The sequence below is a fragment of the Ricinus communis genome, chromosome 1, assembly GCF_019578655.1.
Source record: "Ricinus communis isolate WT05 ecotype wild-type chromosome 1, ASM1957865v1, whole genome shotgun sequence".
Classification (NCBI taxonomy): Eukaryota; Viridiplantae; Streptophyta; class Magnoliopsida; order Malpighiales; family Euphorbiaceae; genus Ricinus; species Ricinus communis.
In genome coordinates, this window is record NC_063256.1 from 35449510 (window position 1) to 35468710 (window position 19201).

General features: G+C 34.0%; 5 protein-coding genes across 10 annotated transcripts; 2 read left to right on the forward strand and 3 right to left on the reverse strand.

Annotated features, from left to right (window-relative positions):
• The first annotated feature begins 210 nt into the window (after positions 1-210).
• LOC8287879 (scarecrow-like protein 33) lies at positions 211-4006 on the forward strand. Of its 2 annotated transcripts, none has more exons than XM_025159870.2 (2): positions 211-3138; positions 3378-4006. In XM_025159870.2, the coding sequence occupies exon 1, from the start codon at positions 537-539 to the stop codon at positions 2634-2636; it is 2100 nt and encodes a 699-aa protein (XP_025015638.2). In that variant the 5' UTR covers positions 211-536; the 3' UTR covers positions 2637-3138; positions 3378-4006. The 2 variants fall into 2 exon arrangements, with proteins under 2 accessions (XP_025015638.2, XP_048235823.1); XM_048379866.1 differs by having other exon boundaries at positions 3408-4006.
• Positions 4007-4031: 25 nt separating this feature from the next.
• On the reverse strand, positions 4032-6397 carry LOC8287878. The gene is made up of 5 exons (XM_002533701.4): positions 6198-6397; positions 5873-5970; positions 5294-5375; positions 5091-5185; positions 4032-4467 (listed from the first exon to the last, which is right to left on the reverse strand). The coding sequence occupies exons 1-5, from the start codon at positions 6237-6239 to the stop codon at positions 4215-4217; spliced, it is 570 nt and encodes a 189-aa protein (XP_002533747.1). The 5' UTR covers positions 6240-6397; the 3' UTR covers positions 4032-4214.
• Positions 6398-6443: 46 nt separating this feature from the next.
• Positions 6444-9740, forward strand: LOC8287875 (ubiquitin recognition factor in ER-associated degradation protein 1). 4 transcript variants are annotated; one of them, XM_015728102.3, is made up of 10 exons: positions 6583-6839; positions 7112-7138; positions 7562-7633; positions 7876-7900; positions 8012-8044; positions 8198-8319; positions 8455-8585; positions 8680-8915; positions 9009-9253; positions 9382-9740. In XM_015728102.3, the coding sequence occupies exons 2-10, from the start codon at positions 7136-7138 to the stop codon at positions 9472-9474; spliced, it is 960 nt and encodes a 319-aa protein (XP_015583588.1). In that variant the 5' UTR covers positions 6583-6839; positions 7112-7135; the 3' UTR covers positions 9475-9740. The 4 variants fall into 4 exon arrangements, with proteins under 4 accessions (XP_048235830.1, XP_048235831.1, XP_015583588.1 ...); XM_002533700.4 differs by having other exon boundaries at positions 6603-6839; positions 8680-8903; XM_048379873.1 differs by having other exon boundaries at positions 6444-6839; positions 8198-8585; positions 8680-8903.
• A 502-nt stretch (positions 9741-10242) lies between these two features.
• LOC8287877 (uncharacterized protein C24B11.05) lies at positions 10243-12641 on the reverse strand. Of its 2 annotated transcripts, none has more exons than XM_002533699.4 (9): positions 12506-12641; positions 12070-12131; positions 11865-11930; positions 11661-11758; positions 11499-11536; positions 11332-11419; positions 10933-11211; positions 10701-10766; positions 10243-10569 (listed from the first exon to the last, which is right to left on the reverse strand). In XM_002533699.4, the coding sequence occupies exons 2-9, from the start codon at positions 12125-12127 to the stop codon at positions 10414-10416; spliced, it is 849 nt and encodes a 282-aa protein (XP_002533745.2). In that variant the 5' UTR covers positions 12128-12131; positions 12506-12641; the 3' UTR covers positions 10243-10413. The 2 variants fall into 2 exon arrangements, with proteins under 2 accessions (XP_002533745.2, XP_015583590.2); XM_015728104.3 differs by having other exon boundaries at positions 12070-12141; positions 12506-12624.
• A 1396-nt stretch (positions 12642-14037) lies between these two features.
• On the reverse strand, positions 14038-15925 carry LOC8287876. Its single transcript, XM_002533698.4, has 8 exons — positions 15744-15925; positions 15586-15651; positions 15385-15482; positions 15250-15287; positions 15062-15149; positions 14689-14961; positions 14386-14451; positions 14038-14287 (listed from the first exon to the last, which is right to left on the reverse strand). Exons 1-8 carry the CDS (start codon positions 15802-15804, stop codon positions 14132-14134), a joined length of 846 nt encoding a protein of 281 aa, XP_002533744.2. The 5' UTR covers positions 15805-15925; the 3' UTR covers positions 14038-14131.
• Positions 15926-19201: the final 3276 nt, after the last annotated feature.

A 19201-nucleotide genomic window follows, 5' to 3' on the forward strand; every position in this document is an offset into this window, starting at 1 on the left:
GAAAAAGTCTACTTTTATATCAGGAATAGCTAAACTAAGGAATACATTAGTTTAAGGAATTAATTAAGACATAATGATGGGAACTTAGTTCCCATAACCCCCACTATATGCATCCACTTCTCCACATGTCAGTAACTTGTGGATCCAGATTCTTAAAAGTTAACTTGTCAACTATTTGCATATTTTTATTCTAACATTTTGCATCTCTCATTGGGTAAAGCTGATCCTTACAATCTGGGCAGCTAATTGGTGTATACCCATTGGCTTCTTTAAGATAAAGGGCAAATGAGACTCTCCTATATCATTCCCGTTCATTCTCAACAAGCTGAAACCAGTGCTTCCTTCTAGCTTCTTGCTTTCTTCACTGTAAAAGGTGTATTGAATTGTGTTGTTTCCCTTTCTTCCCCCCATACTCTCTTTCAATCCTAGTATTACTGAGCCAGAATTTTCAGTGCCTCTCATTTCCCCAGTAACTGGAAAGGAGAAACAGAACTTTCAGAATCAATTTTTTGTTTGATTCCATCAGCTAATTCTTTATGGATGATGCTCTACTCCGAGCACCTCCAGGGGCCATGTCCGGATTCAGATTTGAATATGGCACTATGTCAGTCCTTCCAAATCAGCATCTTGTTAATGGTTTCAAACTGAATCACAGCTCTGTTGTAGATCCTTATCGATCTCTGCATCCAAAAAATGCACATGCGTTAAGTAGTGACTCAGCGACCTCTACAAGCTCAAGCTTCGAACTAGACTCGCCTGATAATAGTGATATCTCCAATGTTGTTCTCAAATACATTAGTGATATGCTAATGGAAGAAGAATTAGAGAGTAAGAACTTTATGTTTGAGGACTGCTTAGCACTGCAAGCTGCTGAGAAATCCTTCTATGATGTTCTTGGCCAGAAATATCCCGCTTCTTTGGATCAATCACCTTTCCTTGATCAAAACATTCACAGCCTAGAGGGTACAAGCACTTGGTGTGGATGTGGAAGTACTAAAATCAGCAAAGACTATGCTACTTCTATCAACTTGGTGGACTCCAGTTGGATTTTTGATCAATCAGAATTTGAATTCTCTTGTCAACGAAATTATTCTGCAGGCCACCTCGAAAATGCTATCCAGGTTCCAGATTTATATTGTAGGTCATTCTCTAATGATGATTCTTTGCTTCTATCAGAGTCTCAAACGAAGGATTATGCAAGAGGTTGTTGCTCTTTTAGTAGTTCAAGGGATAGGAAACATCATCAGCGGGAGGAAAGTGCCTGTGTAGAAGGGAGAAGCAACAAGCATTCTGCATTTTCTGTTGAACAGCCCGAGGATACGAAGATATTCGATGAGGTGCTGCTGTGTCAAGCAAGAAACAACGACTCTGCATCTTGTGTTACTCAAAATGCATTACAAGGTGGTGGCGATGGACAGGAGAAGAATCATGGACGGACAGAAGGGTCAAACCGTAGAACAGCTCGAACAAAGAAACGTGGTAGCAATAAAAGGGACATGATGGATCTTTGGACTGTCTTACCTCAGTGTGCACAAGCTGTGGCTAATGATGACCAAACGACTGCAAAGGAGCTGCTAAGACAGATAAAGCAATATTCTTCCCCTTTTGGCGATGGAAACCAAAGATTAGCACATTTCTTCGCCAATGGGTTGGAGGCAAGGTTAGCTGGCACTGGAACACCCGGATATGCACCCGCTGTAAATAGTACAACATCAGCTGCTGGTATGCTAAAAGCTTACCATGCATATACTACAGCATGCCCTTTCCAGACAATGTCACATCTTTATGCTAACGAAACTATCATGAAACTAGCAGAGAAAACAACAAGGCTTCACATCATTGATTTTGGAATTCTTTATGGTTTTCAATGGCCTTGCCTGATTGAGGATCTGTCAACAAGACATGGTGGACCTCCCAGGTTGCATATTACAGGAATTGAGTTTCCTCAACCAGGTTTCCGACCTGCAGAAAGGGTTGAAGAAACAGGCCGTCGCTTAAGCAAGTATTGTGAGAGATTTAATGTTCCATTTGAATATGATTCCATAGCACAGAACTGGGAAAGTATACAATATGAGGATTTCAAGATAGACAGAAATGAGATGATTGTCGTTAATTGTTTGTATCGCTTAAAGAACATTCCTGATGACACAATGGTGGTGAACAGCATGAGAGACAGTATTCTAAAACTGATGAGGAGAATCAACCCGGATATCTTCATCCATGGAGTAGTTAATGGTACTTACAATGCACCTTTCTTCCTCACACGCTTTCGAGACGCCCTGTTTCACTTCTCAGCACTGTTCGACATGATCGATTCAACCATTCCCCGCGAGGAACCTGAAAGAATGATGTTTGAGAAAGAAGTATTTGGAAGGTATGCAGTGAATGTGATTGCTTGTGAGGGTGGGGAGAGGGTTGAAAGGCCAGAGACTTATAGACAGTGGCAAGCTCGAAACATAAGGGCTGGGTTTAGGCAGCTTCCATTAGATCAGGAGATCATGAAGAAGGTGATAACTACTGTCAAATCAAATTACAATAAGAACTTCATTGTTGATGAAGATAGTCAGTGGATGTTACAAGGGTGGAAAGGGAGAATTATTTATGCGCTTGCAGTTTGGAAACCTGTTCATGATTAAAACTAAAAACTAGGTTTTGTTGTTTCATTTTTACTTCTCCAGTTGAAGCATGACTTGCAATGAAATTTCATAATCTTCCTGAAGATGCACTAGCTTCGTAGTTGATGCTCATCTTTCTAAATCTTTATTGGTCTCTTATGCATTTGTTTATTTTTATCACTCTGATGGTGGAACTTGCATTAACATTTCCAAATTATCTCATTCATAATCTAGTTCTCTCATTCATATGAAACAGCTTTTCTTTTCTTTTCATTTTTTTTTTTTTTTGGTTTTCCAACTGACCCCATTATACCTACCACTACCAGCACTAGCTACTTAAATTTCTGAAGGAGCCAATCAGAGGTTAAGTGACGGCTACTTTTGTCTCTTTTTAGGAACTTGACAGGAAGATTCTTCTTTTTTTTTTTTGGCTAATGAAAATATTACCTAGGATGGCAACCACATGCTTCTCCTGAGTACAGAGTCCTATGAGGCTCACACCAAGAACATGGTCCAGTACTAGGTAATGATTCCTTCACTTTTAGTGATGATCCCTTAACTTTCTCTCACTAAAGAATTAATAACTACTGCCATGCTAGACAGGTTTGCTTTGAATATTCTTCCACTTACAGCTGTGTTCTGTTTGAGGGATGCTCTTCTGTTTTGGTTTTATTCTGCAATTGTGGGAATTGCTTTTTGTTTGCTCGATCTGTTTATTGTTATATTCTCATGTGATGTTGTTTGTGTCTGATCTTTGTCTAGTTACCCAGGTCAGTTCTTGTTTCTTGACAGATAAAACACTAACAGGCAACAGCTTACACGAGATATTCCAAGTTCAACCGGATATTTAGATTTTACCATGAATCAATTCTTGAATCTTGAAATCAAGATTATGTGAATGAATTATCATCTAGCCACAGTCACACAAGTTTGTAGCAGAATGATGGGTGTAACCGTGGCAATAACAACTCCGCAGCACATAGACACAGGTAGTACCACTAAAAATCGTCTGAAACTACAACATAGATTCAAGGACCTGACATCTAAGGAACAACACCTTTCTAAGGAATGATAAAGAGGAAAGATATCCAAGATTAGAAGCGGTGGCTGACAGATTTTTCACTGGTATGTTTTTGTTAAGTTTTTATGCTTCACCCTTTCAAAACAAATTTGAGACAGAAAGGCAACAATGTGGGGAAACCATTTCTATCCCAGCACTTAGAAAGATATGGATGCACTCTCTTCATCCTACTATAAATGGTGCAATGTCATCAGTAGATAAAAAAACTCGTAGAATCTTATTTGCTAGAATCATGCATGCGTGCGAGGGAGAACAAGAGGAGAGAGAGAGAGAGAGAGAGAATAGCCAGAAATGAAATCCTTGTAAAAAAGTCCGCATATTGAAAAATAATGCAATGGCAAAAATATAGTATTCTATATTATCATACTACGGGTAAATTCTTTAGCTTAAAAGGTAAAACAAGGTACAGAAACAGAAGTACAACAATACAACATCAACTGTTAGGATTTGGCTAAAAAGAATTAGAACTTGACAATAAAAGAAGGAAATTCTGCAGCTATTAAGATAAACTCCCTAGCTCACCCTCTCTTATTTTGATTGTTTTGACTTTTTGGTCTGAGCACACTCCAGTCCAGCTTTTCACGCTTTGGTTGCTTGAAGGACCCCTTATTGCTATTTGGAGACGACTGTTGGCTACCTTCAGTTTTTGGTGATTTATTTTTGTGTGGTGATTCAGGTACTACATCAGATTGTTTTCGTTTAAGGTCTCCATCAGATTTTGCATTACCAGTGTTTGAGCACTCTGCTCCATTCAGTGATGATCCATTCCCTCTGCCAAAACACAAAGAGAAAGATGTAAATGGGTTGCAGAACTCCAAATAGTACAACAATTTTCTTTTCTAAAAGAAAAACACAGAAATGAAAAGAAAAGTTTCTCACACACTGTGCGCATGTGCAAGCATGATAATATTCTAAGTTTCTGTTACTGCATTCACCATTTATTACCATGTGTATATTTGTTTGTCTTCTTTTAATTGCTCATTACAGTAACCTACTTATTACCCATGCATCTCCTATTCTTTAAAGTAATGAGAATAATCAACTACAACTGAACTAAACAGTCAAAAAGAGAAACAAAGTCAGATTAGTTAACAGTTCAACATAAATAATTGACTAGATAATGCCCACATGACCATCTGGGATGAGCTACACATCATATGTCTCTATCCTCCTATGGCCACATTTTCTATAAATTGCAGCAATGCCATTAAACAAATAAAATAAAATAAAATAAAACCTTTAAAATTTACATTCAGACCCATGTCCAGCATGTATCAGATCATACAAGTCTTACTGCCCCAGTATAAACCAAGACATTTTTCATTTTATGAACAATTACGTAAGGAACTACAAACCAAGAGTAAAAGTGATGCTAAGAAATCAAAACTACCCACCTAAAAGATGTTCCTCCACTCTGACCACTGGAGGTAGAGACGTACACATCAGACACTTTAGGCTGACCAAGGTTTGTTGTATCTTCATTTAGTTTCTACCAAGACAATTGATTTGGGGTGAGGAGAGCATAAGCCACAAATGAAGCTCAGGAGGCGACTATCATTGGATAAAATTTTTCAGGTTACTCAATCTTTATACTCACATCCACAGAAGGATTAAAACTTTGAAATGACATCCGTCCTATAGATGCTCCTGGATGGGGATCCCCTTCCATTATTACCACACTACACAAATACAAAAGCATTGTAACTGATCCATAAAAATCCGGTACTATGAAATTAAGAATTAGATTATACAAATGAATGAGCTAATCAAGCAAGGTACATTGTATAATGTACCTTAACCTGCATTCATAAGAACTTCAATACAAGGAATATGAAACTCTAGCCTATGACAACAAGGACCTTAACTGAGATCTCAGCACATCTAAAATTGAGCTATTTAGTTTATGGGACCTAGCTACTAAAGGCTTCCAGCACAACAACAAAAGAAGTAAAAGCTTAAGAAGCTGATGTTTACCCCAAGACCATTTCCAGTGTTTCAAATATAATTTCTTTCACATACAATTATCCAGAGAGAAAATAAACCATTAAAAAGCCCAATATATATTGATGGTAATGTACTCGCTAGCGCAAGCCAAATAAGAATTACTACAACGATTTAAAGATTGTATTCAACTTACAAGTCAAGAAGCAAAAACTACTAGTAAAAGCAACATTACCACTTCCTAATAGTACCAGGGGAAAAGAAATTCCCATCAGGTTTCTCCTCTTCTTGTTTCTTAGCTTTTTCCTCCCTCACAACCGCCCTTTGCATAAACTATAAGATAACAAATTTTTAACAACAAATCAAAAAAGAAAATCCCATATCAGCACAAGCATAATTTCCCCCCCACCCCCTCCCTCCCCAAAAAAAAAAGAACAAAAAAAGAAAGAACTTTTAATAAAGTAACGCAAACCCAGAAAAACTAAATCAAACCCTGTCCAAATCCCCAATCAATTACATCAAGAACAAAAAGACTAATGTCTTTATAAGTTAATTATTACCTTCAAGTTCCTCAAAGTACTTGATATCTCACGCTTTGCCATATTCAAAATTGTGCTACGAAGAGAAGCAAAGACCCAAAAATGAACGAACTTTACCCAAGAGCAAAAAGGAAGCAGCCCTTCTTCTTCTTCTTCTTCTTTTTTTTTTTTTGTATTCTGTGTGCGTTGTTCCAAAACCGTTGTTCGACTAGGATTCCAATAGAAAAAGTCTTAACTTTTTGATTTAGGGCTTAAGACTTTCCCCAATTTCTGGTGCGTTTTGTTACAGCGAGTGGGCTTGTCTTTTTAGAATGAGTACGGGCTATGGGCTGGCCCGATTATGTCTTTGACTTGCCCACTTCAGTTTAAGAATAAGATAATAATTTTAAATTACCAATTTAAAATTATTATTAATCTAGAATTAATTTTATATATATTCCTAGTCAGGAAGGAATTAATGTCTCCTACTCCATCGACCCCCGAGAAAAGGATTCCTACAGGAATAGGAATTTATGAATATCCATACATTAGGCTCTCTCCTTACCTATAAAAGCAATCAAACCAAACCACACTCACACTCACACTCGACCGCATCAGCAACAACAAAAACCAAAACGCACCAGAGTCTACTCTTTTCAATTCCTAATTCCATCATCGTCTTAGGTTTGTTTGTATATCCAATGTTTCTCGATTCTTTTTCTCTCTCCCTCTCTGTTTTTTCTTTTTTTCATCTCGTGGGTTATAAAGAAACTAATGCTTATTTGTTTTTTTTTTTTCCTTTTCTGTGTATGTGTATTTGTGTTTTGTAATGATATTGTAAACTAATGTTTTTTAAGGTTTGATTTATTGTTTTGTGAATTGGGTTCTCTCTCTTTTTTTTTTTTTTTTTTTACATTAACTTGGATTTTTTTCCCGGTGGACATCTTTGTGGATAGGAGCTGTTTCAGTACAGATAAATTATGGTAATGTTAATTACCCGTTGCCATCTATTTAGTTTGGGTTCTATTGATTATTGATTATGAGTCTATGATTATGGTTATGAACTCAAGTATGGACATGATCACTTATCTAATCACCAACTGAAAGGACTGCCTCAGTTGTTGATATTAAGATACTTTTTCCTTTTCCTATGAATTGTTTGTGTTTTCTTGAGCTGTCATTTTGACCATTTGAAATTATGAGTGTCATTCTCATAGCATGCAAGTTTTGGAATTAGTCAAACAAAACAAAAAAGGAAAAAAGTTAAAACATGATCCTTGTTTATCTTTTCAAATTATGTTCTTGCTCAAGTGTTACCAGTTTTTTTTTTTTTTTTCTTTTGTTCAGTTAAAACGCTGTAATATCTATTTATGCCCCCATCTGATCATTTATTTGAACAATTGCAGGATCACCTAGCTCACAACAGCTCAATGTTTGAACGCAGCTATCGTTGTTACCCTGGCTCTTTTATTGACAAGGTTTGATAAACATCTACTGAATTTTCTTGTAATGATTCTAGAGTTGGTAGTGATGGGTTTGTTGGTTTTCTTAGTCTCCTTATAGCTATATGTCTAATTAAAGAAGACATATTACATCTCTTAATCTGCAATTATTACTTTTTGGCATGTTTCATTTTATTCTCATGCTCGAGTTAGCTTGCTAAATACTACACACTCCTCGAATCTTCACTTCGAATTCTTAACTCATTTTTATTTTGCAGCCGCATTTGGAAAAGGGTGATAAAAGTATGTTTGTCTACTCTCTACAATATTTTCCACCTCTACTTTTGTTTCCCCCTTTTTTGCTTGCATTGTTTTTCAAATTAATTGGTTTTTAACTGTTTGAATTGTTTCCAGTTATTATGCCTCCCTCAGCACTTGATCAACTTGGTAAGCATATAATTAATTCTCAATATTTTTACTTTGCTTCGTTCTTTTTGTACACTGTTCATGTGTTTGGATAGATCCTTTCTTTTTTGTGTATTTATTTGTTATTACATATTATCACGGTGTCAATAACAAGATTAAATGTTTTATTTCCAGCTTCTTTGCACATTGACTACCCAATGCTATTCGAACTTCGAAATCCCTCTGCTGAGCGAGTTACACATTGCGGAGTTCTGGAATTCGTTGCAGATGAAGGCCTAATATTCTTGCCGTATTGGGTATGTCCATTCGCAATTCTGATATTCTGCTACTTGTCAGTCAGATATTTTTACCTTATGGGGTATGTTTTAGTTGTGATTCTGGTATTGTGCTACTTATTTATTCATCTACTTGTTTATTCTATACACTTTCAGATGATGGAAAACATGCTCCTTCAAGAAGGAGACCTTGTGCAATTGAAAAATGCTAGCCTCATGAAGGGAACTTATGTAAAGCTGCAGCCCCACACAACAGATTTCTTAGATATCTCCAACCCCAAAGCAATGTTGGTCTATTACTTCTCTCTTTTCTTTTGATGGTAGAAAGATTAAGAATCATTGGTGTGTATTCATTTCTCCCTTGCTTACTTTTGCTTGCAGCTTAGAGACTTCATTGAGGAACTACTCTTGTTTAACAACTGGTGATACCATAATGGTTGCTTATAACAACAAGAAATATTACATTGATATAGTTGAAACAAAACCATCCCCTGCAGTTAGTATTATTGAAACGGATTGCGAGGTGGATTTTGCTCCCCCTCTTGATTATAAAGAACCTGAAAAGCCATCACCGTCTCCTAGGTCAAACCAGACGCGTCCTAAAGGTTATTCAGAAAGTTTGTCAAATTCCTGAAATTCATCTTAAGTATTTAAATATCTTACAACTAGTGAGCTTTTCTAACTAATGGGTATTAATCTTTAACATCCAGTTGAAGAAGAGCCAGCCAAAAAGATACCAAAATTCAGTCCTTTCAGTGGTGCCGCAAGACGCTTGGATGGAAAACTATCAACACAACCAGTTGCAGCAGTTACTGAACCAGTGCTGAAACAACACCAATCAGAGGCTGGGACAGATATCAGGGGCTCCAAGCCATCAAACGCTGCATCTCGGTCTCACTCGGGGAAGCTCATCTTTGGGTCAAATGCAAACCAACCCCAAAATGAAGCACGAGAGGTATGTATTTTTTTGCTTGTGATGTTACAAGATGCGCCGATATTTCGTCCAATGCATAATGAAGAATTGCATATTTTGCTGATGTACTTCTGCTGTAAATTGATTAGCATTGACTTTCTCATTCCTAGATTGCGGCAAAGAAGAGCAGTCCAGAAGCTCCTCAGAAGGCAGAACCACCCAAGTTCCAAGCATTCACAGGGAAGAGATACTCTTTGAAATGATTAAATCAATTAAACTTTTCAGAATTCATCATTTTTTGAATAGAAGCTAGAAGAAACTCATTTTTGAGATAGAAGCTAGAAGAAACTTGTTATGGTGATTTTGTGGAGTGAACTCCATTTTTTATTATTATCATTATTGCTATGTAATTATGTTTATAAACCATAAATGGGGATAGAAGCGACAATAGTCCACGGTTTATAGGAATAAATAATGTAATTCTAGAGTTTGGTTATATTATACCTTGACGGATCAAAATTCATTGTGCTATCAGTTATCAATTATGTTTTGTCTTTCTTTATAAAGAAAGCAAAAGAAACTGATATCACCAACTTTTTTAGAAGATAATAATTAATTCCAGAGTACTGCATGAATTTCCTTGCATTTCATAAGCAGCAGGAGAGAAGCAACTATAGTAAAAATAACAGACATTCTTCAACACTTGAGGGCCTCATTACTCGTACCATAACAACCCAATGGGCCAAATACCATCACTAGGTTGGCAAGAAAGTGTTGAACACCAAACCAGCAATGCTTATAACATGGCTACATGATTCTCCAGCAGCGCAAAGGGAAATAAGATGCTTTTTTATATTCTTTCAAAATTATACTATTTTAAGTTTTTTAAAATTATAAAATAAAAAATTATAAAATAAAAAATTATAAAAATTAATATTATATTAAAAATTAGATATTAAATAAATTCTTAATATATTTATAAGCACCACCCTCTATCACCCTACATCTAGTGGAAGGAACACACAAATCCATGATTTAAAGCCACATTAGCCAGGTACTTTCCATATTACATAGAACATCAGTAGCAAATGTGAAAGCTCAATGGCCCAACTGTTACAATTTTACAAAGATCAACGTACTGACCCTTACATACTTAGTTTCTTTTTTTTTTTTTTTATAAGAAATCCCCATCAACATATAAGCTATGCTTTCACTGATGTCTCAATTGCCACCCTTCCTGAATACCTGACACCGTCAGACTTCTCATTCGCATCCCAGAGCTCCGGCAGTGCTTCCTTAATATTGTGGATGCTCTCTAGTGCATAGTCCACACCTTCAGTTCGATGAGAAGAGCCCACCTGAACTCGCAGCATGGAAGTTTGGTTAACAACCACAATTTCAGGGATGAAAAGAAATGAGGGAAAGAAAGAAGAAGAACAGAAACATCTTGGAATAACATTTTGCTCAGAGTTTGATATCATTAGCTTACCCACACAGTGGTGAGACCCAATCGTTTCCCGGTCTGTAAATTACGGATGCTATCATCAAAGAACAACTGGAAAGCAAGAAAACACATTGTCAATGAAGGATTCTAAATTCTGAGGGACTAGCCAGGAACACATAAACCAGAAAGTACTGAGAGTAGCTGTGGTCAATAGGACAAAGATGGCTTCAGGTCTAAATCCTACCAATAGTGTACATAGCTAAAATAATCCACTTACAGTTCTCTGCGGGTTGATGCTGGTAATCTTGAAAACCTGCTCAAAGGCGTCTTCAAATGGTTTGCAGACAACTGGGGACCTCGGAAGCGCAAGTCCAGCATTAGGAGCAGCTGTGTACTCATTGATATCGAAGACTCCATTTTCATCCTCATTGACAGATTCATTGCCTTTGGTAGTGTTATTTAATGTCTCAAAGGACAAGATCCCTTCAAAGCAATCCTCCAAGCCCAGTCTACTGAGGACCCTGCTGGCATGTGTTTTATCTGCATTGGTGAAAACCTTTACAAAGAGATTGAATCATTATCATTTTATCACGACATGAAAAAACCTTAATGGAAAACCATATGCATCACCATGCAGCAGTTCATCATGCAAATGTAACAAGAAAATGAGACTTACAATTTTCCGAACTGGTAAGCTGTGTAAGAGATTTCTAAGAACAGGGTCAGGTTTTAGGATATCATAAGGCAATCTTCCATGAACGAAACTGTATAATAGACAAAGTATTAGACCAAGTGCAATCAGTAAATCCATACAAATAGACATAAAAACAGAGAGACAATTACCTATGGAAGTCATCATAGTCAATATTATGCCCAATAGCCTGGAGATAAGAAAATCCACAAAAAAGAAAAAAGAAAAAAGAAAAAAGCAAGACTTTCAATCAAGATAACTCTACAAAAAGCACACCAAGAACAAAACCCACAATAGGTTTCTTCAAATCTTACCCTTAGACCAGCCAATGTAGTTCCATAGAGCTTGTACAAGGAAACACACAATTCTGCAACTTTACTTTCCTCAATGCCAAGCTTTTGAACCATATATTCTACAGGAACAACAATTTATCATAAGGAATAACAACATACCGAAAAATCCAAAAACATATAAGCAATTAAGCATCACTGCATCAGACAAATTCTAGAAGAAATTACCTTGAATGTTCTTAGTGACATGCTGTGACAAACCAGACCTCAAAGGATAAAGAGTGTCATCTACATCTGAATGTCAATTAAAAGTTAAAACCCATTATCATGATAAACACTAACAAGAAGACAATTTTAGTTTCCAAAATAACAATCACAAAAGGGAAAGATCTTTATTTTATTCTTTTCCAGAAAAGGAATATGAGAGACTTACCAAAAAGGAGACACTCATACTTCTCCAGAACATGTTGCTGGTTTCCTTCATACTCCATTTTTCTTTATTCAACTCCAAAAATTACACCAAAAAGATAAGTGAATAAACCAGAATACCATATGTATACATTGCTTAAGTAATAATACTAAAAATATCCCGATTAAAATTTTTTAAAGAGAAAAACCACTCAAATTCCCAAGAAGAAGAAGAAATGAAAAATTAAAAAAAAAAATGCCAGATCAAGAGCATTTACACCCTGAACAATGCATCATACAAGCAACATTATACAATAACAGCAAGAACATTAAAATTGCACCCGAAAACCAAACTAAACAAAAACTGGAAAAGAAAAATAAAAATCTGTGCTTCGTAAGCCAAACGAGAGCCAGAAAAATACCCAATAAAGAAAAAGAATAAGACAAGAAAACCCATTTACCAGAAAGATTGCAGAACCACAATACAATGTTAAAATGTAAAGAGAAGGTATCACTAACAAAATGTGAAAGAAGAAAGAAGAAAATAAAATGGGAGTTCGGGTTCCTTTAAATAGTGGAAAAAAGAAAACGTAAGAGTAATTAGTTTTGATTGGATGTGAAGTCTAGAAAACACGCAAATGTTGGAACCATTGACTCTCTCTTAGCTATGCCGTATCAGAGCTCGACACGTGTACAATTTGTGTGCAAGACTTTTCCGCCTGTATTATTTAAAGTTCATAACCGACAAGAAGTTAAGAGTGGTCGGTCGACACGTGGAGGTTGTAGAATTAGTTATGTATAAAATAGTGCACATGACTATGCCACGTACTCACAGGGGATTGCTTGCTTCTAGAAATGAGGATTTCTTGTCTCCGTTTTCTTTTACCTTACCAAAAAAGAGAAAATAAAAAATTAAGAATTCTACCGTATAAAAATTAAGAGAATTGATGTTAATATAATATAATATAAATAAATAATTTCTTATTTAAAAAGTGGGTAATATTCGATAAGAAAAAAAAGAAGAAGGAAAGATTTAGCTTTGGCAAACTCCATTTTCTCTGTTTTTATTTATTTTTTATTGTCTTCGTATATTTTTCTATTAAATTATAAATAATTAATTTTTTATTTTATTTTATTTTGAAATATATATTGTAATAATATTTTTATTTTATTTTCTAATTAAATTTATATTAATAAAATAAAATAAAAGAAATAAGTAAGAAAAATATGTGACTCTTAAAAAAATATTTAAAAAGTAAAAAAAATTAATAAAATATATTTAAGAGTCGCTTCCTCCGTTTTTATATTTAAAAAAATAAAATATAACTTCTAAATCATTTTAAGAAATGATGGTAAATTAAGAAGTCTCTTGCAAGCCTAATTTTGGCATGCACTCGATATAATAGTGGCGGAGTATGATTTGAGAAATTAGTGGGAATGCTATTATTATGTTAATTTGTGTATTTTGTGGAAAGTCTTTTTCATTGTTTTGTGGGGTTAGTCCCTTTGTTGCCTTCCAATCTTCATCTTAGATTCAACTTATTCTGATTGATCTTGTTAAGAATGAAGATTTAAATGAGGTGTTGTAGCTTTGTAGGTAGATCCAAGCTTGTAACAAGGCATGTTTCTCAAAGGTGCAGTAGAAGTGAGTCAATCTTGCTGATTTAAATTTCAATTTTAATAAAAATAAAACTGAAAAGTTCAGGAGCTCAGTAAGGAATCACATAATATATTTTAGAATATGAGCATGAAGTTGTTGTATCATGTATGAACTGAATACCTTCACTAAGTGTTCAAAATTGTTGAGGAGATCCTCTAATTATTTATTGTTGTAATAACATTGTTGTTATTTCTATGCTAAAATGTATCATTTTACAAGAAGAGAAGTGGCATCTTTTGTTTCTGCTCTTAATAAATCAGTAGACAAACATTTTTCTTTATATTGGTGTAATGAGTAAGGGAAAATTCATGCTTTGCATAAGTGATTCTCAGCTTTAAAAGAAAAGAAAAAATGAAACCCTTTATTGATGATCATAAGTAGGGACAAAAAATTTCCCTGCAGAATTGTTTACATATACAATGATAAGTTAGGCTGTAACAGAAGTCTCAATGGCAACCTTTCCTGCATACTTTCTTGTTTTAGTCTTCTCAGTCGCTTCCCATAGTTCTGGCAATGCTTCTTTAAGGTTGTGGATGCTCTCAAGAACATGATCTGCCCCGGAAACCCGGTTCGAACTCCCAACCTAGAACCCATTATTTGTCAACATCAGGAAGGACATATAATGTTCTGAAATCAGGTAATTATGCAAGGAAAAATGATGGCAGCAGCAGAGTAATTTACCAACACAGTCTTAAGTCCCATTCGCTTCCCTGTCTGTATGTTTCGGATGCTATCATCAAAAAATACCTGAAAACAAGCAGCAGCAGATAGTTCCAGGTCATCCATACTATGTGGTAGATTCTTGGTTAATTGGGCTCCTTCTAGAGTTCAAACCTGTAATCTCAGAAGCCCTGGAGACTAGTCCGGTGCTCTGACTGAGGTTCGAACTCGAATGACAGCCTTGGAGATGATTTCAGTACCATTTAAGGTTAACATATGACAGAAAGAACTTAATAAAGAGATTTATGATTTGAATTCACTTACTGTTCTTTGAGGATTGATGTTAGCCAACTTAAAGGCCTGCTCAAATGCATTTTCAAAAGGTTTGCAGACAATTGGAGTCTTAGGAAGTACTGAACCAATCTCAAAATTTTCAAGCATTTCACTTCCAAATTTAACTTCACTTTGATCATTACAGGTACTGGTTTTATGATTAGGGTTAATGGTCTCAAAGCAAACAATGCTCTCAAAACAGTCTTCCAATCCAAGCTTGCTTAGAGTCTTAGCCACATGGATTTCGTCAGCATTTGAGAAAATCTATTTCATTACAAGAAGAAACAGAACATTATCATCATTTGAAATAAAATTATGGATTTGGAATTGCTATCAGGGCCAGAAGAAATCAATTGTAACTTACCACTCTGCGGACTGGCAAGCTAAGCAAAAGACTCCTCAGAAAATGGTCAGGCTTTAGCTTCTCATAAGGTAATCTCCAATGAACAAAACTGTAAATTGTACTTCATAATCTGAGATCATTTGCATATATGTATAATATTTATGTAAGAATACAAAGGCAAGGATTATTGGAGACATTTATAACTATACCTGTGATAATCATCATTGTCAAAATCATAACCAATAGCCTAGAAAAGGATTAGAAACAAGAAAAGAAAATTGTAAGGTACCGTCAAGTTAACGAAATAGAACTTGAAACAAATAGCAGAAAACAACAGTATCTACCTTGAGACCTGCCATTGAAGTTCCGTAGTTCCTGTACAAGACTTGATTTAATGCAGCAACTTTATTTTCTTGCATACCAAGCTTCTGAACCATATATTCTGAAGACAAGAACAATAGCAGAAACCATTTTATTATTAAGGATCTGAACAAATGAAAGAAGTAAGGTCAAGATCAAAAGCTATGCACCTATAAATTGCATACCTTGAATGTTCTTGGTAACTTCCTTTGAGAAACCAGTACTTAAGGGATAAAGGGTATCATCAACATCTGCAACAATAGCAAGAATTTGTAATTACATAAAACATTTTGAGCTTGTTAAGATCATGTTTGGTGACAATCAAAATGAGAAAAAGGCATACCAAAGAGAAGAGTGTCATATTTTGGCACAATAGATTGCTGATATTGATCTTCAAATGCCATGACCAATTCTTGATAAAAAAAATACCCTTTAAAGAACTAAATAAGATTAGAAAGAGAGACTGGTTTTCTTGGAAAATCAAATTAAAGGGAAGGAAGAGAAAGAAATGGAAATATGATATGGGATTAAGCTGTGAAGGATTTGGAAGATTATATAGAGTTAAAAGGCAGGTGAGAGGAAAGAAACAGAAGTTACTCTTTTCCTAGTGGGTCCAAACATCCAGAAACCAAAAGCAAATGTTATGACTGTTTCATGAATTATAAGTATTAGCCACTTCTTCTTGACTTCTATGCCAACATAGAAAATTCTCAAATCCTAAACTCTACTTTTTATTTTTAGGTATTTTGCTTTCTCTTTCTCAAATTCTCAAATTTACATCTTTTTTTTTTAAAAAGAAATTAATTTCATTAAGATTTTATGTAAAGGAGAAAAATAAAATCGTTTGGGTATTTTCTTTTTTTCTTTTTACAAAATATGCATGTATATTTATTTTATTAAAAACGTATAATGATATTTATTAGGTTAGGCTCACAAAATATAAAAGCAAAGCATTATATAGGAATGGGTGGTGTCACTATCAAAATTAAGAAATAATAAGAGTGGGAGAAATTAGGACACCAAGAAATGGGATGTTGGACAATAATTCATATAATAAAGTAGATATAGTATTTAATTTGACATGTGTACACTTATGGTTCTTCTCTTTATTATTATTATTATTATTATTATTATTATTATTATTTTATTTGCTTTTGCTATTGTGTCATGTGGTGGTGATGAATAAGCTTTCATTGTCATTTCTTTAGCTAAAAAAATCATATTAATTTACTATTAAAAACAAAATTGCAATTGTTGTATTCTTGGTGTCAACATAAAAAGAAATTACTGTTCAATGTGACCATTTAAAAATGGACAGTTTTATTAAATAATGCATTTTTTTTACTAATGATTTTATATTAATATTAATCTTATTATATTTAATTAGAACATGAGTAGTAGGTTTTAGTTCATATTTTAGGACTTGGAAGATAGTGATTTGGTGAATTAATATTTAATCACTATTAAATAAAAGAGTTAATGTGAATATTAGATTTATTATATGGAACACGTTTGTAGTTATTTTGGTCAGGTATTGATGGGGATTAATTAATTAATTAATTAATTAATTAGGGTAAATTAAAATAATAAAAAGTAATTAGCATGCTTAAAATGACATTTTGCAATTGACTAAGTTAAATCAACATCACGCGTCTTGATACTTAATAATAGTTTAAAAGGTGATAATGATGTCTTTCCCTTTCTCTGTGTTTTCTAAAATTCTATTCAAAACATTGAGACAAAGTTATGAGTTTATAAAAGAAACAAACAAAAACTATATAATATAAAAGAATTACATGTTTTTTTTTTATATATAATTGTCAATGAGGAACTCAACTTCTTGAAGTTATTGCCTGTGAGTTATTGAAATATTGAATTTGAGTCTTTTACATCTCTATTTACTAATATAAGTATTTTACGCACAGAAATATTAATAGTTGGATTAATTATTATTCATAAAATAAAAATTAAATATTTTAAATATTTTAAATTAATATAAAATAAATAAATATATTTCATTTAGAGTGAAATAGTTCATAATATTATATTGGTTATTTTTAAAACATAGTATGTAATATTATTATTTGACAGTTTAAATCAACCTCACCGAAACAACTAATATTTCCACCATAATTTTACGACTATACGATAATATTATAAATGTTATATCTATGTTATCATATACGATCAATACAATTTTTGATAGTACCTAAAAAAACAGGGTTTATTCTAAAAGTTATTTTTAAAATTGTAAGAAAATTCAAACAATTAAAATTATAATCTTTATTTCAAAAAATTGTATCAAATGAGACTTAATTTGACATCCTTCAACTAATTTAACGAGTGAAATAATTATTATTTTTTTATAATAATGAAATGGTCAAATCATTCTTTCTGATTTAAGCTAACATGGAAAATAAAAGAGTTCAGACATAACTAATTTAAGGATCCATGTGCAGATAATGAATAGTCATAAAATAAATTATCTGTTGGCTTATTATTATTATTTTATTATGATTTGGAAGTTGTAACAACCATAATTAAATGGAGGAAATCCCATCTGGTTTTCTTAAGGGGGAATAGTTGTCAGTAATGCAACCCTTATTTGAAAAATTAGATTTTTCAGAGGTCCCAACAGAATTAATTGAATCTGAATTCAATTCAAGAATCAAAATACACATATGGTCAATATTTTCAATCCAAGACAGAAGAAGCCTTCCCAAAAAGTAAAGAAGGACATGGAGCAACTGCTGGTTCAACTTTGAATCTTTAGTGACCTGATTTGGGGAGCATTGGAGGCTTTGGCAACATCACAGACAGGAAAAGGCACAAAAAATTAAAGAATTTTAATTCTGGGTCAATTTGATCTCTATTAGAACATTTTTAACTGCATACTCTATATAAAAATAACTTTTTTATTAATAAAAACTTGCTAGGCCCATAGTTAAAAATCTACTTTTTTACGATTACGAGGTCCATTCGAATACGAAATTCAATCTTAAAAATACAGTTTAGGATTTACATTTTTATCATTATATATTTTATTATATAAAAATCATTTATATATAGTCATAAAAAAATGTTGATTATAAATAAATTTAAAAAGAAAAAGAGACAAACAATGGGTATGGATTTGAATGGCTAGGAAGTTTTAATTTGACATTCTGATCATAAATAAGAATCATGTAATGGGTATGGATTCCCCTACCCTTCTGCTCTTCCTCGTTAAGCCCTTTCCTGCTTGCTTCCTTTTCGAGCAACATTTCTGCAATCTAAGCCAAGTGTTCTTAGGCATATAGGTCATCTTCATTGCCTTTCTCAAGTCATTTTAAGCAAGCAATCCTGCTTGACAAAAGAGGGAAACAGAGGAAAAAGAAAAGAAAAATCATTGTAGTGACAGAACATATCCTTGCCAACAAGTTGGAATTTCCAATTTACCATAACTTTTATCTATATCTATCCATCTACCTAGGTGTTCTTTTATATTTAGTAATCCAGAGCAGAGCGCGTCGGGTTTCACTTTTACGGATGATAAAATACTACTTCAAGAGTTTCTACGCAGCTGCATGCTTAAATATTCGAACTCGATACCTTAGTTAAGATAAAACAAGAACTTTATTTTTTCATCGAAGAAAAGGATGAAGTTCTTCTCATGGCATATGTCGAACTTCAAGCAACCAGAAGAGAAGATTGTTGGGTTGTTTCGTGTCTTCCGCAAGTTTAGGAATAAAGAGACTTGTTCTCTCTAGTTTAATGGGTCAATTCTGTTTGCATTTTTCTAGCTTAGTAGTTGAGCTAGTG